Source organism: Talpa occidentalis, unplaced genomic scaffold (genome assembly GCF_014898055.3).
Source record: "Talpa occidentalis isolate TD23 unplaced genomic scaffold, MPIMG_talOcc4v2.1 talOcc4.6, whole genome shotgun sequence".
NCBI lineage: Eukaryota > Metazoa > Chordata > Mammalia > Eulipotyphla > Talpidae > Talpa > Talpa occidentalis.
Window position 1 is genome coordinate 78,460,723 of NW_023604972.1, and position 20,638 is coordinate 78,481,360.

A 20,638-nucleotide genomic window follows, 5' to 3' on the forward strand; every position below is an offset into this window, starting at 1 on the left:
TTGACATTTCCTCAAGTGTAGAGAGTGATCAAGGTGATCCCCTGATCACTCTGAGTGATTGCCTGAGGGTGAGGACTGGCCATCAATAAACCCTGGGGCTAACCTGTATTCAGAGGGTTGAACTTTCTAGATCTCACCCCACACCTCCAACCTCTTAGGAGATTCAAGTGGCTGGAAATGGAGCTAGTACTGGTAGCAATGATCTCATCAACGGTGCCTGTGTTAAACAACAGAAATTTACTTTAATAAATTAAAGATTTAATTAACTTTGTTGAGCAATTTGTAAATCAGACAGCACCTTTCCAGTAAATAGAAAGGGCTCCTAAGGGCTCCAAAATGAAAAAGATTTTTATAGGCAAGACAAGGAAGTCAAACAAAGAATACTTTAGGCTTAGGTAACTTACCTATGGGTTATAATAGGGGTCAGTATGGCAGATTAACTGGTCTTTGGGGGATGGAAGGATTTACCTCATGGGTGTTATTAAAGAAGAAATAGTAGACCTAAAATGGAGTCACCCTTACCACCTTCAAGTCTCCAGTTTCCACTCCTCCCAGAATTGTAATCCTAGCCAGTTCCTATCAAAGGGCAAGTGATCTGCATAATAAAAATGCCTCACCCTTGCATTCCCCTAAAGAAGGGTAACCTTGCCTGAAGCAATTCATGAATGTGGGCAGTATCCCATCTAGTAAGAAGAAAAGGCCAATAAAAAGCAAGTTTTTCAAGGTCAGAAAGAGGGTGAGACAAGAAAGAAAGACTATTTCAAAGTCATCTTCTCTTAGGGGAATGCCAGGGAATCTTATGTAAATTATTGCTTTAATAATTTACATAAGATCCTTTTGTTAAAGGAAACTTTAGATCCTTTTGTTAAAAATTCCTTTTTGAGGAGAGGCTGAAAATGCAGTTAGTTTTGGTAGGATTTGGCATAAAAGATTCCATTTGGGACCTATTCTTTATTTTGGCCAATTTCCAAACACAGAAATTTCACTTTTTACCAGTTCACCAAAACATTCTAGACTGGTCCTTTAAGGCTGCATTGCTAGCGGAGGGTATAACTGCACTTAGGTTAGAAGTTAAGTTTTGATAGACTTAGCAGATGCCATTTGGGCCTATTCCCCTCCCTCTTTTTTTTTAACACCTATGTAATAAGGTCTTGTAGGGTAAAAGAACTGTCAGGCTTTTGTGCCTCCCACCATTAGGATTGATGATGGATCCCTGTGGTCCTGAATGCATGCCTGAAGCAATTCATGAATGCTTGAATTGCTGATGGTGAGCACCTGGAGTAGGGTGTGGGCCTATGTAGGTGGGTATACCTGGGCTGTGATTGGGATTATAAGAGCAGCGTCACAGGGACCCTAGCCTAGCGAAAGAGACTAGAAGGAGGAAGCAGAGGCCCCAAGAGAACCCCGGAGAACCCAGAAAGTGAGGGCTCACAGGGCCCAGGAGGCCTGCCAGCCTCGTGGCACCCCAGCACCCCTGCCTGCCGTATACCTGGTAAATCCTAATAAAAGCCTGAAAAGCTACTGAGGGCTCCAGGACTCCTCCTTTAACCCATCTGCTCAGGTCATAGAAAACCTGCTCTGTGCCCATCCCGGCACTACAGGTCTCCATTAAAAACCAAAAAGGAACAGGTTCAGAGAGCCTCCAGTTTGCTGAACACATGTGGATTTGGGGAGACTAGTGAGCCTAGGAGAGCGTGGAAGTGTTAGGGCAATTTCCCAGAGAAATCAGGCAGCACAGCACGCAGAGGTGGAGGGACAGAGATTTAATTGTCACACTGGTGGGCCCAGTGGGATAGCTGCCAAAAGTCGGAGCCCCGAATAGCAGCGATGGTAAGGTTTTAAACATTTTGTATGTGGGAGCTTGTTACCCCATCCATCAGAGACTTTATTGTTTGGGAAGTGGGTCAAGATAGCCATAGCTACTACCATGGGCAAGCAGCACACCACAGGAACGTTCCGCTCCAGCAATCAACAGAATGCAAGCAGCAGACTCAGCAACTTCCTGCTTCTGAAGCTCTATAGTCATCCCCCATATCTTACCCTAAGCATGTCTTCCTTCTGGTTATTTCTGAATTGTATCCTTTCAAGTAAATTGGTGCTATAATGAGTAAAACAGGTTTCTTAAGTTATGTGAGTCACTCTGCCTGAACAGTCAAATCTGAGGAGGGGCTCTGAAATCTTAAAACGATCCTCCCTGGCACCACGTTGTTTAATTTTGTTTACGTTAATTTACTTGGAAATTTATTTCGATTCTTAAAATGATTCTTAGTTTTGTTCTTTATTTTAGAATTTTGACAGTAATATCGGTAATATTGTTTTAGGACATCCTTTTCCCCCTGACAATATCTCATTATTAGTTTAAATATCAAAGTAAAGTGGTTGGGAAATAATAAAGGTTATGCCAGACAAGTATAATTTGTTAGATATTTAAATTATTAACTAAATTTCTGTAAATTCACAATTTTATTTTTTTCTCCTAAAGACACTTGCTTAACAAGGAATAGTACCAGTTGTGCTTCTTCAAGTTCTTCACTTTCTAGCTACTTGTATGTCTTCATCTTGGGACAGTTGTTGCTGGGAACAGGAGGAACTCCTCTCTATACCCTGGGAACAGCCTTTCTTGATGATTCTGTACCTACACACAAATCTTCTCTTTATATAGGTAAGTTTGTTCTATTATATAAGTATCTCATTATTATTTCTTCTTACTGCTTATTTAATCTCTAAGTAAAGAATAACATACATTTATTAAAATGTTAATGATTTCTTTAGATAAATGCAATATTGTTTTTTATTATTTGCTGACATTATGACTGTCAGGTGAATGTGGTTATGAGTTTTGTTGACAACCTGCTTTATTTCCTGTTCTGGGCATGCCAGCCTTCCCAGAAGAATTATTGAAGCAGTATGCTGTGGGGAATGCTTGACTTCTAGGCTAATTTGCACAGGGTGTGGAGCTCAAGTTCTGCCATTCTGTGATTTACTATATCATTCGTGGATGTGACTAGAGTCAACAAAAGAAACCACAATATCTATTATCTAGAAACTGTCATTCTCCATTTCAAACTCACCCCTTTGTTTTGATTTTTTTCCTTTGTCATCTAGTTCTTGGTGTAGTATAATTTGTCCTTAAATTCCTTCTCTGATGTTCCTGTAAGGTAAAACTGACTAGACTATTAATTTGAATTTATTTGCATATGAGTTTTCATTTTCTTAGTCTATTATTCTAATGTAAGGGATTGCTTGGTTCATTTGAATTACAATAGCAGGATATTATAGACAGGTTAATCTGTAAACAATAGAAATATACTGCTCACATCTTGGAGACTTCCAACATCAGGGTGCACAGAGATTTATTGTGTGGTGAGGGCTCATTCTCATTCATAGACATTTTTTTGCTGTGACCTCAGTTGGCAGAAAAAATGAGGGAGCTCTTTGAGGCTTCTTCTTCTAAGGAAATTAATCTTATTTATTAGAACTCTACCCTCACAACCTAATAATGTTGCTGAGGTCCTCCAAATGCCATCACATTGCCATTAGATTTCAATATATGAATTTGGGACAAAAACATTCAGTCTGTACCAAGAACCTGTTGTCATAGTATAAGTCAAGTGTGTTCTACAGAGGCTCACCCTAAATATGGAAACCACTACGTTTTTACCTGTTTTCTCTACTGTTTTGCACTGGAATCTCCGTATTTTCTCTGTTTCTGACACTCTTTCTACAAGTTCAGGCTGATCTGTACAACTTCTACATTTACAATGTCTAATTAAACAATGTTTTTATTTTGCTCAGCTAAATAACTTCTTTTCACTCTTCTAGTCTACAGACTTCCTTCCTGGTCCTCTCTGATCAATAGTCATAATACAGTTTTAATCTTTATGTTTTAGTAACATGCATAATTGCGGGTGAAGGCCCACAAGACCATCCCAGACTTAATTTTCTAGGATCATTGGACTCAGCATGTAATCATGTGCACAATTGATTTATTATAGCTTAAGGGTAAAGCAAAATCAGCAAAGGGAAAAGGTACAGACAAAACCAAGTACATACTTCCAGGAGTCCTATCCCTCCTGGTGAAGCTGTGGCGATCACAATTAATGTCTCCAATAGTGAGTTGTGACAGAATGTGTGAAGTGTTTTCTACCTTCTAATTTCATTAGTGATTCATTGCCAAAGGATTTATTGGGGATTGAACATATAGGAAATCTCTGCCTTACATGTACCAAAGTTGCAGGCATCTAGAAGGAATATAGGTCTTCAATAGTACCATACCATTTGTACAAACATTTTAGGCACAATGAACCACCCTTATTAGTTAGGGAGGTGGCATCCCTCCATACAGTTAAGACCGCAGATGCCAACTAAGAGCCAGCCTTAAAGCAAGACTTTTTAGAGATCAGGCACCAGGCCTGCAATGTTAACACTTCTCTATGCTGTTGGAATGAATGATAATTTTTGAAAGTATGGAAAAAGAACAAAAGTGGAAACTTATTTACTTTGATCTCTTTAATTTTTCTATTAAGGAAAGTATGTACTCTTTTCTTAATTATACCATCTTAAAAATTTTTTCCCATTTCTGATACTCACTATTTTTCATTGCATAATTAGGTTTTGTTGAAAGAAATTCTTCTATACATATGCTTTTCATATTTGAAACTTGCCCCATTTTCGAGATCTTCCATTCTTTTAAAATAGTATTTTATTACTGGTAGCAAACATTATGTGAAACACAGTCTATGTTTAGCAAGGCAAAAATGGGCAAAATGAAAGCAGTCAAAATATTCTACCTGTGGGGGCCTCCCTGGTGGCTGGCACAAGGGGTTAAGACACAATCTTTGAAGCTGTTCGCAGCCTCTGCAACACTAGTTCAATACCTGGCCGGCCAGGGAGCAACCCACATGGCGCTGAAGACCTCTCCTGACTCACCTGCTGCTCCCCTCAGCAGTGTACCTCAGTCAATCTGCCTGTTCTGTTCCCCACTCTGTCTCTGCTGAATCCTCCCCCCCACACACACACCTCTGGCCTGTCCCCCAGCTCTTATATGCATAAATAAATAAATATTAAAAAAAAAAAATTCTACCTGTGAGAATGAAGGAAAAAAGTGGTTACTACAATAGCTCTATCCTCAGCCTTTTCTATGCCATTCACCTTGTTTACATTTATTTTGATATTTTCATTGTGTTGATAATCCTTGTCTTTTAAGTTCATTTAATGTTTGTTTTATTCTTTTAGTATGTGCTTTCTAATTATTCTCTACTATTATTTGTTGCTCTTTTTTTCTTCCCTTTTTATATTTCCTCTAATAACTTCCTAATTTTATAATAGGTACACAATTGATATTACGAAATTCTAATATTGATACTTTTACTGTATTACTGGTTATTAGAGGTTTTAGAACACTTGACTTCACTTATTCTTCCCTCAGCATTCAATTATTTCTATGTACTTTAATTTCTTACACGTTTGCATTCTTTAAATTATTGTCTTACTTAAAAATACTCATCCACATTTACCAATGTGTTTACCTTTTTTATTGTACTTTTTCACTCTGCACCAAAGAACTTCAGTCTGGGATCATTTAACTTGTGATGAATTCTTTTCTCTTTTCTAAAATTTTTTTTTATTTAATCTAAAAATGAATTTTTTACTGTTGAATATTTCTGCTGAAATAGATGACTCGAGTTTTAATTTTCTTTCTGTTAAGAAGTCTTTTCCACTCCCCCCAAATTACATTTTTTTCACTTTGTATTTTATCTTTATCAGTTTCCTTTACTATGATGTATGTCTAGGTACAAAATGCTTTTATTAAGCCTATTTTGGATTTATATGACTTAATGAATATATTGCTTAATGGGTTTTTTTTTTGGTTTTGTGATATTTTGTTATTGAAATAAAACTTCTGACCCACTTCCTCTCCAATTACATATACAAAACTAGATCTTTTTTAAAAATAGTCTTTGTTTCTTATTCTTCTATATTTTCTTTCTGTGCTTCTTTACAAATGTTTACTGATTTAATGATGTATTTTCCAGGTTAATAATACTCATGCTCATCTGAGTAATGTGATTCCCCTTCATATAAATATTTACATGTATATTTTATAGTTTTGAAATTTTCCACCCAAACCCTATCTATGTGTCTTTTAATAATTTCCCAATCTCTAGCATACTTGGCAACACTGCATTCTGAGATGATTTTTATCTAATTTCAAGGGTTGAATTTATTTGGAACAAGGCTGTTCTTAACTCTGCGTGCAAGTTTATTTCTAAATCATCCTCCCAGATGCCAAATTAAGAGGTAGGGCCTGGAAAGATGTGCTCCCACATTAGGGTCCTGACTGGAATTTTTATTTTCCTACTTCTTAGAGATTAGCCAAGTACTGCTAACTCTCTTGATGCCTCTTGTATATTCAATAAATATTCTTAATGAAAAAGATCAATCCCAATTTATTCTCTCGTTCCCAGAATCTTAACTTAATGATCCTCCCCTAATTTCTTTTTTTTTCTTTTTTTTTTTTTTTTACTTTAAACAGATTTAAAAAAAATTAATCTTACTGTTTAAAAAAATTCTTACTAGGAAATTTGGTAGGATACACTAGTCCACCATGGCCAGAATTTGTAATCTTGGTGTCATATGAAATTTATTGTTTTTGCTTTCCTGGTATATTTCTTTTCTAAATATATTTATGAATATAAACAAAGCAGTCTTTATAGCTAAGTATGGAATAATTGCTGAATGCAAGAAAAAGCTGTTGATTTAAACAGTGCTACTCAGTGTATGTCCCCATATGAAGATAAGTTGTATAATTATACAAAACTTGAAGGTATTTTTACAAACATCAGTCTAAACCCAATTTGAAATTATTTAAATAATAAAAAAAGAAAAAGCCTGTCACCAAAAATAATTTGAGAACCACCCATTTCTAGCATTATTAATCTTGTATTTTTTTCTAAGCTGTGTTAACTGTACTTTTATTTTTTTATATTGAGGTAACATTTTTCAATATTTTTGTATGATTAATCATATACTTTTATTTATAACACTTTTTGAGCATGAATCCTTTACATATATTCACTTAATTATTTATATATTTTGTACTTAAACTTTTTTACTAATATATTTTTTATGTTTTAAAATACCTTTATAGTATAAATTAAGGAAGGTGACAGATCAGTAAAAATTCTTAATGCTTACAGATCATCTTGGATGACCTTTACTTTGGCGATTTGGTTTAGTACTGAAGTTATTTTTGCTAGAGATATATGTTTAACTTTGACTGTGGTATATTGTACCTTGGTATAGCGTGAGAATCTCAGCAATTAATTTAAAAAAAAACCCAAATGTGGCAATATACTAGTATATAGATGTATGCAATTTTTCTTTTACAAAAATAGAATACAGCAAAATTTTTAAAATCTGAGAGAACTGAGTCAGGTTAATTTTGCTGCAAATGAGAAATTCACTAAGAATGGTGGTTTAAATTAATGACTTACTTTTAAAAAACAGGACAATGACAAGATCCAGGTTCTAAAATCAGCTGCTGTAATGTAATATAAAAAATGTTTTTGGAGGGGCCTCCCATGTTGGTGCAGCAGTTGAGCGCTGGACTGCGAGGCTGCCTGCAGCCTCTGCAGCACCAGTTCATTCCCCCGCCGCTGGTGAGGGTCCCACAAAAAAAAAAAAAAAAAAAAAAGAATGTTTTTGGAGAATGTACAAAGCAGGAAAAAATTTTTCCTTAACATTTTTTTCTCCCATAAGACTTGTAATCAATAATTACTGCCTTACATAAAAAACAATGGTGGATGTACTATCTGGTAATATTACTTCATGGATTTATAATAATTCTGTTTATTGCAGTTATCAATATTGACTAAGAATTTTTATAATGAATATGTATTTTATTTATTTATTTATTTATTTTTATTTTTTAGAGGCATGTTTTATTTATTTATTTATTTGTTTGTTTTGTTTTTTGTTTATACATGCACTGGGTACAGTCAGAAGCGCAGGAGGGTGAGAGAATTCACCAGAGCCAGAGCAGGGAGCAGAGCAGGCAGAAGGACCGAAGTACACTGCTGAGGGGAGCAGCAGGCAACAGGAGAGGTGGGACCCTCCTCCGGTGGCAGGGGAGCAGCCGGGGATCGAACCAGAGCCGCAGAGGCCGCAGGCAGCTTCGCAACCCAGTGCTCAACCGCTGCGCCACCGGGGAGGCCCTGAATATGTATTTTAAGCTTCACTTTGCAAGTGATGCCAAATGATATTTTGTGGTCAAAATATGTTTAAATTTAATGTAATTCTTATTTTGATTTTTCTACAGTCAAATATTTGTCTTATTTACTACTAGATCTTCAAAGGAAAGTTGTACAAAAGACCATTTTCAATATTTTTGTTCTTTTTTAGGAATTGGCTATGCTATGTCAATATTAGGCCCTGCTATTGGCTATGTTTTGGGAGGACAGCTGCTAACCATGTACATCGATGTTGGTTTTGGACAAAGGCAAGGAGATACCTATTATTCTTTTACTTAAATTAGTTTATTTTAATGTTGTTTAGGACATAAACAGGACACTTTCCTCTTTCTTTTTTTATTTGCCCCCCAGCCCATTATTTCTTCAATATAGTATGATGAGTTTTTCAGAAACAAAATGGGACAGGCACAATTTTTATGTATTTTGGCTGCATTGCTTCATAAATGAATGCCTTACCATTTCTTAGTATAATGCATTATAATGCACGCTTTCATAAATATGGATATTTGTCACCTGGTAAAATTTTTAAAAATACACATCTAGAATTTGTGCATTCTTCAAACAGAAGAATTTCATGAACTTGTTTATATTGTCAGTAGATTTAGTTGAAGGTAGATTACCCGAAAAGTTTTAAGAGCCTGTGTTCTCAACTAAATTAGGTAGTAGCTCTGATAATGTTGCAGAGATCACAGTGTTGTTTTATTTTTTTAAAAACTGTGGCAGTTGAGGAAAATAAATAGATAATGTTTAACTCACACTGTGTTCTGTACAAGGTATATTTTGTGTGTTGCCTTGCTTTGCATGCCATTTTATTTAAACCTTTTACTAATCTTAAAAGGTAGTTGCAGCTTATTTAGTGGCCATTGCATGAATTAAAGCAGATCTTTTTTTACTCCAAAATTTCCCTGTTAACCACTGGGCTTCATCTCCTGAGCAAAGAAAGTTAATGACTTGGTGAGGCCATATTTGGCCTCTGAGAATCCTAACTGTACAATTCTTTGCATGACCGTGAGCAATGAATAGAAAACCATGGTAATGAGTATGTGATTTTTTTTCTTTGAGTTGTTAGTCCAAGGTTAATCTTATAGGAAGGTGTGCAGAGGAAATTCATGAAGGAGAGAGCTGGGTTTTGAAGAAATGACATTTGTTTTAATTTCAGGAGAGAATTTACTTGGTAAATGTTTTGGGAACATGAGTGTTGTGTTTTGGGAAGAATCCTATTATAAACATATGAGAACCATTATAAAACACTGCTAATAAATAAATTAAGAAGAATTTTATATTTAAATGAAGGTTCTATTTGTGGTTTGCTCTAGGATGAATTCAATATAGTAGAAAAGACTTAGTTGAAGTTAAAGAATGTTCAGAAATCCTATGTGCTTTTAAATACTAAAATACTTACTGTTAAATATTTCAAATGTTTATGTCATACTTGCCTTACTGAAGTATTTTGTAAACCATAATTCTTAAAGCTCTCACTTGTGCCTGCTCTCATCACAATGACTCATTTAAAATTGTGGATATTATAGCAGTATCCCTCTATGTAATCACTTGAATTATAAAGTGTATAATTATCACAATAGAGTTTTAATTAATAAGATAAAGTTGACTTTTACCTCTTATTTTTCTATTACATAGTGTTGATATCACTGAAGGTGACCCTCGATGGCTGGGGGCATGGTGGATTGGATTTCTATTGGTTTGGTTCTTTGCTTGGTCTTTGATACTGCCATTTTCTTGCTTTCCAAAACATTTACCAGGTAAACATGTTTTCTTTAAAACCCAGGATTTTTATTTCAATTCTGAGTCAAATGTTGCTTTCTATATGATAAATAAGAACCCTGGAGAACTTGTGTTTCTTAGAATCTCAGTTGTCTGTCAGTATGAACTTTTGAATACTGCTTTCACTTTAGCAAATATTGAATAGCTATCTTAATATTCCTGGTTTTATTTATTTCTAATTAATCAGTAAAACTGGACATACCTCCTTACTAAGTTTACTTCTTATGTATTGTCTGAAGTCTTGCTCTATGTATATGAGAGATACACTATCTTTTAAATTGTTAGTCATTCATTGAATTTAATTACTTGCTGATGAAAGTACAAGTATTTTTTCTGTTACCAAAGTCATATCATAACACTCATTTTTCACCATATTTTAGTACAACATAACATAGTCTGTCAAAAAGAAGATATTTATAAAAAGGAATGAACATTCCTTTCTCTGAGATTTTGTTTTTATATACTCATGTCATTTATAACACACATGTAGAAATGTTTTGCTAAGCTGAAGACAGTTTCTTTTGTTATAAGTAACATGATAGATGATTAATTTTTGTAAGTGGGCAAAAGCTGGTCGAGTAAAAGACCAGGTCATTGATTTCATTCTGACCTGGGCAATCCAGCTTATGTTCCATATGTTGACTGTTTTCTCAGATTTATTCATGGTATTATCAAAAATCAAAGAGATATTAATAAGTGGTAGATTTTATTTCACCTACAAAGCTATTTAGAATTACAGAGCATGAAGGGAAAAAGTTTCAAACACACTTTAATATATAAAGTATGAAAAATGCACTTGGATGGAAGGGAAAAAATGCAAGATTTTATATGAAGATAATTAATATGTGATTGGAGCAAAATTGTTGCATCTTAATTTCTAGACTGGTTGAAATTTCCTTGGCTAGTGGTAATAGTAGTAGTTCCTAGAACAGCCAGATTATAGACTTGGGTATTTGTGTAATTTTGCTGACAAAGAGTGGAGCTGGCTTCTAGTATCTTTGAATTTATATACTTCTAGGAAGTATATAAAAAAAGGAAGAAGGTAATCATTTTTAAAAGCAACAAATGAAGTGATAGAGAAAGAGCATTTGCTATTTTTTAGGTACAACAGAAATTCAAGAAGGAAAAATTTCCCAGACTCATCAGATTAAGAATTGTTCCTTACAATATAAAGATGAGAATTTTGGAAAAAGTTTTAAAGATTTCCCAGCTGCTCTAAAGGTAAAATAACATTGTTCACACATATTCATATATACACATATCACGTAGTACATATGAGATATATGTACATATTACTATTATACATAAACAAGTATATATCACATGCATGCATGCATTGTTCATTTAGTATATTTCCAGTATTTATAAACAACTATTATTTATATTTATGCTTTTGTGCTAGAGAAGGTGTTGAAATTTTCCAGATAATTATGTTTATTAAAAAGTTACCATTTCAGGGCCTCCCCAGTGGCGCAGCGGTTGAGCGCTGAGGTGCAAAGCTGCCCACAGCCTCTGCAGTGCCGGTTCAATCCCCTGCTGCCAGCGAGGGTCCCACATGGCACGCAGACCTCTCCTGCCATGCTTGCTGCTCCTCTCAGTGTACTTTGTCAGTCTGCCTGTTCTGCTTCCCGCTCAGGCTCTGGTGAATTCTCTCACCTTCCTGTGCTTCTGACTGTACCCCGGTTCTTGTATAAATAAATAAATCTTTTTTTAAAAAAAAAAAAAGTTACTATTTCATCATGCTCTCATCCCCATTTTGGAGTATAATCATAGTTACTCATTTGGTGAACTCTTTTTTTTCTCTAGAATTTGTTGAGAAATACTGTCTTTATGTGTTTAGTTCTATCTACATCTTCAGAAGCCTTAGTTACTACTGGATTTGCTACGTTTTTACCCAAATTTATAGAAAATCAGTTTGGATTGTCATCCAGCTTTGCAGCTACCCTTGGAGGTAAAACAATTTCTTTGTTCTTGTAATTTAATATTTTGTTTATTACAAGAGTATACAATTTTGAATAGTTGACTCCTTGAAATTTAAATTTTATACTGATTTTCTGATATTGATCAATCTATTGTATGAAAGGCATCTATATATTGTATAAAGGATATATAGTTAAGAAAAATAGCTTAATAATCAAATCATGAATTGTATTAAAATTTTAATGTTATATCACTTATTCATGTTTCACATGAATAGTTTCATATGTTAAAACTATGTTGGTACTTTTTTATGTTTTCCTAGTTTCAGTATGGATAATTGAGTATTTTTTTATGTTTTCTTACTGTTGTTGTCTTCTTTCTCATTAGGGGCTGTTTTAATTCCTGGAGCTGCTCTTGGTCAGATTTTAGGTGGTGTCCTTGTTTCAAAATTCAAAATGGCCTGTAAAAACATAATGAAATTTGCTTTGCTCACATCTTTAGTTGCACTTGTGCTGAGTTTTGTATTTCTTTATGCCCACTGTGAAAATGAGCCATTTGCTGGTGTTTCCGAATCATACAATGGGTAAGTGTATTTCAGTGCTTTTTGGTGTTAATATCAAAGCAATAAACTTTATATTTCTAAGTGTAAGTTTTCTTAAATGGTATGAGATTATTTTTTTAATTGGTAGGTTTTATCAAATGTAGAGGTTTTTGTTTAAATATCAACAGTTAATTTCTCATTAAGAATTAGGTGTTTATGCAGACAGCATTTAAGGAAGGGGCTAATATTTCTAGCATAGCATTTATTCAGGAACACAAAGATTAATACAATAGAATCTTTTCCCTTGCATGTTTAATATCCTAGGAAGACTTTCATATTTCCTGATGATGTAAATATTTTTAATGGAGATGACTCCTTATGGTGAAATTCTGTTTGTTATTAGGTGGGTTGAAAATAGGCTACTAGCAGAGAAATTGGAACGAAGCTAATCCTAGGTAATACTAGTCCTTGTTGTATTTTCCTATACCTGGTTTGACCATTTTATCTTACTTTGTCTTGTTTATTTTGCTTTGAAATCGAAAGCCTTCAGTAGAGGATTAGTGTATTTTATAGCCCACAGCAGTACTTTGCTTCATTACTTGTGTTTGAGGCTTTTGAGGGAGATGATTTTCCAGGTCAAAGACTAAAAATTTTATAAATATCGCATCCAGATAACTTTATAAAAATGTGCTTTGTTTGGAAAAGTTTGACAATAACAATTATGATTTGTAGTTCTTCTCATTTAATTTGCTGAGCGTAATAAAGCAGTACTTAATTCAGCTCCATTATATTTATGCAACATTTGTTGTCTTCTTCTGCTAGAAGATTTTTATAGCAAAATCCTTTCATTGAAGGAGTCTACATATAGCAGGAGGGGTTGGGAAACAAAACAATGAAAAAAGTATTAGGTAATAAGAGATAGGTAAAGGTCTAAGGAATTAAAAAAAAAGGAGAACCTTTCCATTTCTTTTGATTAGATTTCAGTGAAGTCTTCATGGGAAAATGGAGAAATGAAGTCTGTCTTTTAAGAATAAAATGATTTTAGAGAAATAAAGACTTGGAAAGAGGGAAAGGTAGAGGGGATCTGTTAAGCCAAGGCATACATTCTAGAAAGTGAAAACTAGGTTCAGCAGCCATTTTGAATGGGACTTAGGTCATATCTAGAAATAAGTAGAAAAATAAATGGAAATGTTAAAAAGTAGGTAGAAGTTATACAAACATGACTTTCAAACCTATAAATGTCACCCTATCCCATGAAACTACCTTCTCTGTATGTTCCTCACAGAAGACCTGGTAGTTAACTCTAGTTTTATTACCTTCACAAGAGAATGATATATTAGTGAATCCTTTTGGTATTTGTACCCTCAATAACAGTCACTACCAGAGAGATGAGTTGTCTTTTCACTAATCAGATGGGTAGGCAACTGAGACGGTGTCATTTTAAGGTGCAGTTGGGGGTTGGTTATCGAGAAATATCTGGGACGCAGAGAGAGCTTAATGTATGTGCATATTCTTAAAGGTGGGGAAAATGGAAGGTGCACTTTTATACACATATGTACATTCATGTGTAAGATAAAAGTTAGAGGTGAAATTTAACATCCCAAAGGAGATATTTTTCAGATCATTTTTCCCCTGTGACCCCAAATTCTTAATTTTAGCTCTGTACCCTAAATTAAAAAAATATTCATATTATGGACAGCTTAGTCAAAGTAGCCTCATCCAGGAAAAAACCATATTTATAAGAAAAAGTTTATGGAAAGAACAAACTAAGAAGCTCAAGAAATACCTTATTAGTGGGAGAAAGACAAAGAGACTGTGAAAATGTAATGTTATCTAATTGAGTCGTGCAAGGAATCTTTGCCCTTTGCCATATCAGCACAGGATGGGTTTAAAGGAGTTTTTTTTTAGCTGTGAAATTCATTCTTTATTGTTTGAAAAAATAAGTAAAGGAGGAATTGGAGAAATAGCTTTGCTTAGGGTAACACTTTTTATTATCAAAGATACTACTTCTTATTAACAGCCTGATAAACAGGTGTGTTATATTTGACAAAGAAAAGTAGTAATCTCTGGAGCCGTTTTCCCATTGATAAAATGAGTATGTTGAACACTTGATGTGATTCATGCACTTCCAGATTGAAAATTTTGTCTGCATCTCAGGGAAATTTGGCAAGGTCTGGAGACATTTGGTTGTCACAACTAAGGGGATGCACCTAAGCATCATGTAGTCCACAGAACAGCCCCACCTCCTTCCCCTTGAAAGAATTATCTTTTACCAAATGAGAAACTGCTTTAGTTGCTACTTTGCCACATTTCTCATGACTGATGGGCATTATATTATATATTATTGTTTCTACCATCCATCTCTACTGCAAGAAGTTAAGCTCTATGTGAAAAGGCAACAACTTTGTTTTATTGGTTCAGGGATTAAGTATATGTTGAGTGAGTGAATAAAGGAATGAATGGCAGCTTATAGTAGTGCTTCCAAACTGTTCACTGTAAGTTATAGCATAGATAATTTATCCTTCTTTCATTTCTTGTTGATAGGACAGGAACACTTGGAAACCTGACTGCTCCTTGTAATGCTGATTGCAACTGCTTGCGATCATATTATTATCCTCTCTGTGGAGAAAATGGAGTGCAATATTTTTCTCCCTGCTTTGCAGGTTGTAAAAATTCTGTTTTAAAAGGACATTCAAAGGTAACTTTGCCTGCTGCTTTACCTTTATGAGGCAATATGTTTGTATGTTTATGGATGGCATTTTGAACCCTCCAATGGAGTTGTGATGCCTAGTCTTTCCTACCTGGCCCACCTCTTCCAGCAATGAATAAGCTCTAGATACCTATTGTACAACATATTTTTATAATCAATAACATACCATACACTTAAAATGTAAATACCATTCTGCCCAAGGAAACTAAGACAGATCTCATATCCACAGCATACTTCAAATGGTATTAGTTATTTTGATATGGTTGATTATAAATAATTCATATTCATATTTTTCACCAAATATTGTTATCGCCATCTTAAATAGCTAATTTTCTTTAAGAGATTGCTTGGCAGAAACTATTTACATTTCCACATTTTCTATTTGTCATGGCTTATTTTTATGTCCAGCTACTTTTAGCTCTTCCTTTTTTCTGATGTAGTATTTTAGATAGGTAAAATGCAAAGATAATAAGGTGCACTTTTTTTTGTTTTTTTTTTTGTTTTGTTTTGAAATGTTGTGTGTGTGTAATTATTTACTTCATGTCTAAGTCCTTAATTCAAACATACCTTTGCAAGATTCATACAGGTTGTATGTAGCTGTAGTTGATTCATTGTTATTATTTCATAGTTTTCCATTGTGTGAATATTTGAGTGAAAGTTTATCTATTCTATAGTGCATGATTATTATTTCCAGCATTGAATTACTAAGAATAGAATTCATATGAACGCCATTATGTGTCTTTTGATGAACAGAATGTATAACTGTTAGGTATGGATATATAAATTTAGGAATGGGATTGTTGGGTTTTAGAATATATGTAAATTAGATACTTTCAAATAGTTTACCATTTGGCTGCACCAAAAACACCCTCACCGGCAGTGTATAAATGTTCTAGTTGATCCACATATTAATGTTTTCATGTATTTTTTCACAGAACTGTAGGATATAATTAAGTTTATTTTTGAAAATTTAAATAATTTTTTTAACATTCATATATATTTTATCTTTTTCAATGTATTTTATTTTTTTAAATAAATTTTATTTTTTTGAATGCTGAGTAATATTCCATGGTCTATATGTACCTCATCTTCAATATGTGCCATTCTCACTGGTGTAAGATGGTATCTCATTGTAGTTTTGATTTGCATTTCCCTGATGACAAGTGATGTTGAACATTTTTTCATATGCCTGTTGGCCATTTGCATTTCCTCTTCAGAGAAGTTTCTTTTTAGCTTCTGCCCATTTTTTGACTGAATTATTTTCTTTGTTGTTGTTGAGTCTCATCAGCTCTTTGCAGATTTTTGTGATCAGTCCTTTATCATTAGTGTTGTGTGCAAAAATGTTCTCCCAGTCGGTGGGGTTTCTCTTTGTTTTTGTTATTGTCTCTTTTGCTGTGCAGAAGCTCTTTAATTTGATGTAGTCCCAGCTGTTTATCTTTGCCTTCACTATCACTGCTTTGGGTAATGTGTCTGTAAAGATGTCTATGAGGTGCATGTCATGTAGTGTTTCACCTATATTTCCTTCTATGTATTTTATGGATTCAGGTCTTATGTCTAGTTCTTTAATCCATTTTGAGTTGATTTTTGTGTATGGTGTGAGGTAGTGGTCAAGCTTCATTCTTTTGCATGTAGGGTCCCAGTTTTCCCAGCACCATTTATTGAACAAACTTTCTTTGCTCCAGTGCATATTCTTTACTCCTTTGTCAAAGATTACTTGACCATAAATCTGTGGGTTTATTTCTAGATTTTCTATATGGTTTCATTGGTCCATGTGTCTGTTCTTGTTCCAATACCATGCAGTTTTGATGGTTATGGCTTTGTAGTATAGTCTGAAGTCTGGGAGTGTGATGCCTCCATTCCCTTCTTTTTTCTTTTTTCAGAAGAGCTTTAGCTATTTGGGGTTTTTGGTGATTCCATATGAATTTCATCAATAATTATTCTATTTCTTTGAAGAATGACATTGAAATTTTTATTGGAATAGCATTGAATCTGTATATTGCTTTTGGTAGGATGGCCATTTTAATAATGTTTATTCTTCCAATCCATGAGCAGGGGATGTCTTTCCATTTCTTTGTGTCTTCTTCTATTTCTTTTAACAGTGTTTTATAGTTTTCTTTGTATAGGTCCTTTATCTCTTTTGTTAGATTTATTCCCAAGTATTTGATTTTTTTTGTTTTGATAATAAAAGGGATTTTTTTTTGATTTCTTCAGATTTATTGTTTGTGTATAGGAAGGCTACTGACTTTTGTGTGTTGATTTTGTATCCTGCCACTTTACTGAACTGATTGATGAGTTGAATTAGTTTTTCTGTGGAGTTTTTGGGGTTCTCTATGTATATTATCATATCATCTGCAAATAGTAATAGTTTGACTTCTTCTTTTCCTGTTTGGAATCCTTGTATGTCTTTCTCTTGTCTTATTGCTCTGGCTAGGACTTCCAGTATTATATTGAAAAGCAGTGGTGAGAGTGGACATCCTTGGCTTGTTCCAGATCTTAATGGAAATGCTTTCAGCTTTTCACCATTGAGAATGATACTGGCTGTTGGCTTGTCATATATGGCCTTCATGATGTTGGGGTATGTTCATTGTATCCCAAGAATTTCAAGGGCTTTCATCATGAATGGGTGTTGCACTTTGTCGAAAGCTTCCTCAGCATCGATTGATATTATCATATGGTTTTTATATTTCTTTTTGTTGATGTGTTGGATAACGTTGATTGATTTTTGGATGTTGAACCATCCTTGTGTCCCTGGCATGAATCCTACTTGGTCATGGTGAATTATCTTATGGATACATTGTTGGATTCTGATAGCTAAATTTTTATTGAGGATTTTTGCATCAGTGTTCATTAGGGAGATTGGCCTGTAGTTTTCCTTTTTTGTGTTGTCCTTGTTCGGTTTTGGTATTAGTGTAATGTTGGCTTCATAGAACGTGTTTGGTATTGTCCCTTCCTTCTCAATTTTTTGGAAGAGTTGTGAAGGATAGGCACTAATTCGTCTCTGAATGTTTGGTAGAATTCATTTGTAAATCCATCAAGTCCTGGGCTTTTGTTTTTGGGGAGGTTTTTGATTACCATTTCAATTTCGCTGCTTGTAATTGGTCTGTTTAGGTGTTCTATTTCTTCTTTATCTAGCTTTGGGTGATTGTAGAGTTGTAGGAATTTGTCCATCTCCTCTAGATTGTTGAACTTGTTTCCATATAACTGTTCATAGTAGTTACTGATTATTCTTTTGATTTCTGCTGTGTCTGTTGTGATTTCTCCTCTTTCATTTATGATCCTGTTTATTTGTGCTTTCTCCCTTTTTTCCTTTGTGAGCCTGGCTAGGGGTTTGTTTGTTTTATTTATTTTTTTCAGAGAACCAGCTCTTGGTTTCATTGATCTTTTGGATTGTTTTTTTTAGTTTCAATTACATTTATTTCTGCTTTGGTTTTTATTATTTCTTTTCTTCTACTGGTTTTGGGGTTTTTTTGTTGTTCTTTTTCTAGATCTTTGAGCTTCGAGATCAGGTTGTTTCTTTGAGTTCTTTCTTGTTTCTTGATGTGAGCCTCTATTGCTATATATTTTCCTCTTATTACTGCTTTTGCTGCATCCCATACATTTAGGAAATTGGTGTCCTCCTTGTCATTCAATTGAAAGAATTTTTTAATTTCTTCTTTGATTTCCTCATTAGTCCAGTGGTCTTCCAGTAGTGTAGTTTTCAATCTCCATGAGGCAGGAGAGTTCCTTGCCTTCTTTTTATGGTTTATTTCTAGTTTGATGCCTTCATGGTCAGAAAAGATGGTTGGTATGATTTCAATCTTGGTGTATCTGTTGATGTTTGTCTTGTGTCCCAATATGTGATCGATCCTGGAGAATGATCCGTGTGCACTTGAGAAAAATGTGTACTCAGTTTTTTTTTGCATTTAGTGTTCTATAGATGTCTGTTAAGCCCAAGTGCTCTAGGTCCTTATGTAGAGCTTTAGTGTCTTTACTTATTTTTTGTCTCGTTGATCTATCCATTGTTGATCGTGGCTTGTTGAAGTCTCCCACTACGTATGTGTTTTCTCTGATGTCTTTTCAGAGATGACAATAGTTGTCTAATATATTTTGGTGCTCCTTCGTTTGGTGAATATATGTTAATGAGTGTTATTTCTTCTTGAAGCATTGTCCCCTTGATCATAATGTAGTGACCATTGGGGTCTCTTTATCTTTTTGAGTTTGAAATCTGTTTTATCTGATATAGGTATAGCTATTCCTGCTTTCTTTTTTGGTCCATTTGCTTGTAGGATTGTTTTCCATCCTTTAACTTTGAGTCTATTTTTATCTTTTGTAGCTAAATGTGTTTCCTGGAGACAGCGAAAGTTTGGGTTTTGTTTCTTAATCCAGCTTACGACTGTGTATTTTTTACTGAAGAGTTTAGTCCATTTACGTTTAGAGTTAATATTGATATGTTATCATCTGTATTTGCCATTGTGTTTGTCTTTCCTTTGATTTTATTTATTCTTTTAATAACTTTTTTTTTTGGCCTCCTTTCATTGTTATTCATCCCTCTGAGGTTCTGGCTTTAGGACTCCTTGTAGTATTTTTTGGAGTGGGGGTTTAGTCATAATGAAATTTGAGAGTTTCTGTTTGTCTGGGAAGGTCCTTATTCTTCATAGAGGAAGGAGAGCTTTGTGGGATAGAGTATTCTTGGTTGGCATCTGTTTTCTTGGAGTCTGTTGACTATGTCCCTCCACTCTCTCCTTGCCCGTAGTGTTTCTTCAGAGAAGTCTGATGTCAGCCTTATTGGTTTTCCTTTGAATGTTATCTGTTTCTTCCCTCTTGTCAGCTTCATTATTTTTTCCTTGTCCTGGATTCTTTGGAGCTTTACTATTATGTGTCTTGCTGTATTTTCCCTTTCATCATGGAAGTTTGGTGTTCTTCTTGCTTCTTGTATATGAATTTTCAGCTTCTTCTTCACGTTTGGGAAGTTCTCTTCAATTATCTCCTTGAATATTTTCTCTGTTCCTACATCTCTCTCCTCCCTTCTGGTATTCCTATAACTCTTATATTTCCTTTCCTCATGGAGTCAGATAGTTCCCGAAGTCTTTCTTTGGTCTTTTTCCTTCTTACTTCTCTTTCCTTTTCTGTTTTGGTTCTTTTTATTTCTGTGTCTTCAAGAATACTTATTCGTTCTTCCATTTCATCTATTCTGCTTTCATTGCCTTTCCCAGAGTTCTTTAGTGCCACCATTAATTCTTTGATCTCCTGCATTTCTTTTACTTCCCTCTTTAGGGACTCAGTTTCATTCTTCTGATCGTTGATTATTTTTCCCTTATCATTGTTTTCCTTTATGACTTCTGTCAGGTTTTTAATCATGGCAATTTTAAATTCCCTTTCTGGAAGGCTCAGAAGTTCTTCCAAGTTACTGTCGTTGCAGTCTGGGGGTTTGATTTTCTTTTTGTGGTGTGCTTT

The 20,638-nt window shown here is 34.5% G+C and overlaps 1 protein-coding gene across 1 annotated transcript in view; it reads left to right on the top strand.

Annotated features, from left to right (window-relative positions):
* Positions 1-20,638, top strand: part of SLCO4C1 (solute carrier organic anion transporter family member 4C1) — a 55,415-nt gene that overhangs the window by 26,040 nt on the left and 8,737 nt on the right. Inside the window, exons 3-9 of the mRNA XM_037529401.2 lie at positions 2,483-2,662; positions 8,404-8,500; positions 9,891-10,012; positions 11,137-11,255; positions 11,841-11,985; positions 12,342-12,537; positions 15,040-15,193. Of these exons, the coding sequence (XP_037385298.1) occupies positions 2,483-2,662; positions 8,404-8,500; positions 9,891-10,012; positions 11,137-11,255; positions 11,841-11,985; positions 12,342-12,537; positions 15,040-15,193 (1,013 nt within the window). The remainder of the gene's footprint in view (positions 1-2,482; positions 2,663-8,403; positions 8,501-9,890; positions 10,013-11,136; positions 11,256-11,840; positions 11,986-12,341; positions 12,538-15,039; positions 15,194-20,638) is intronic.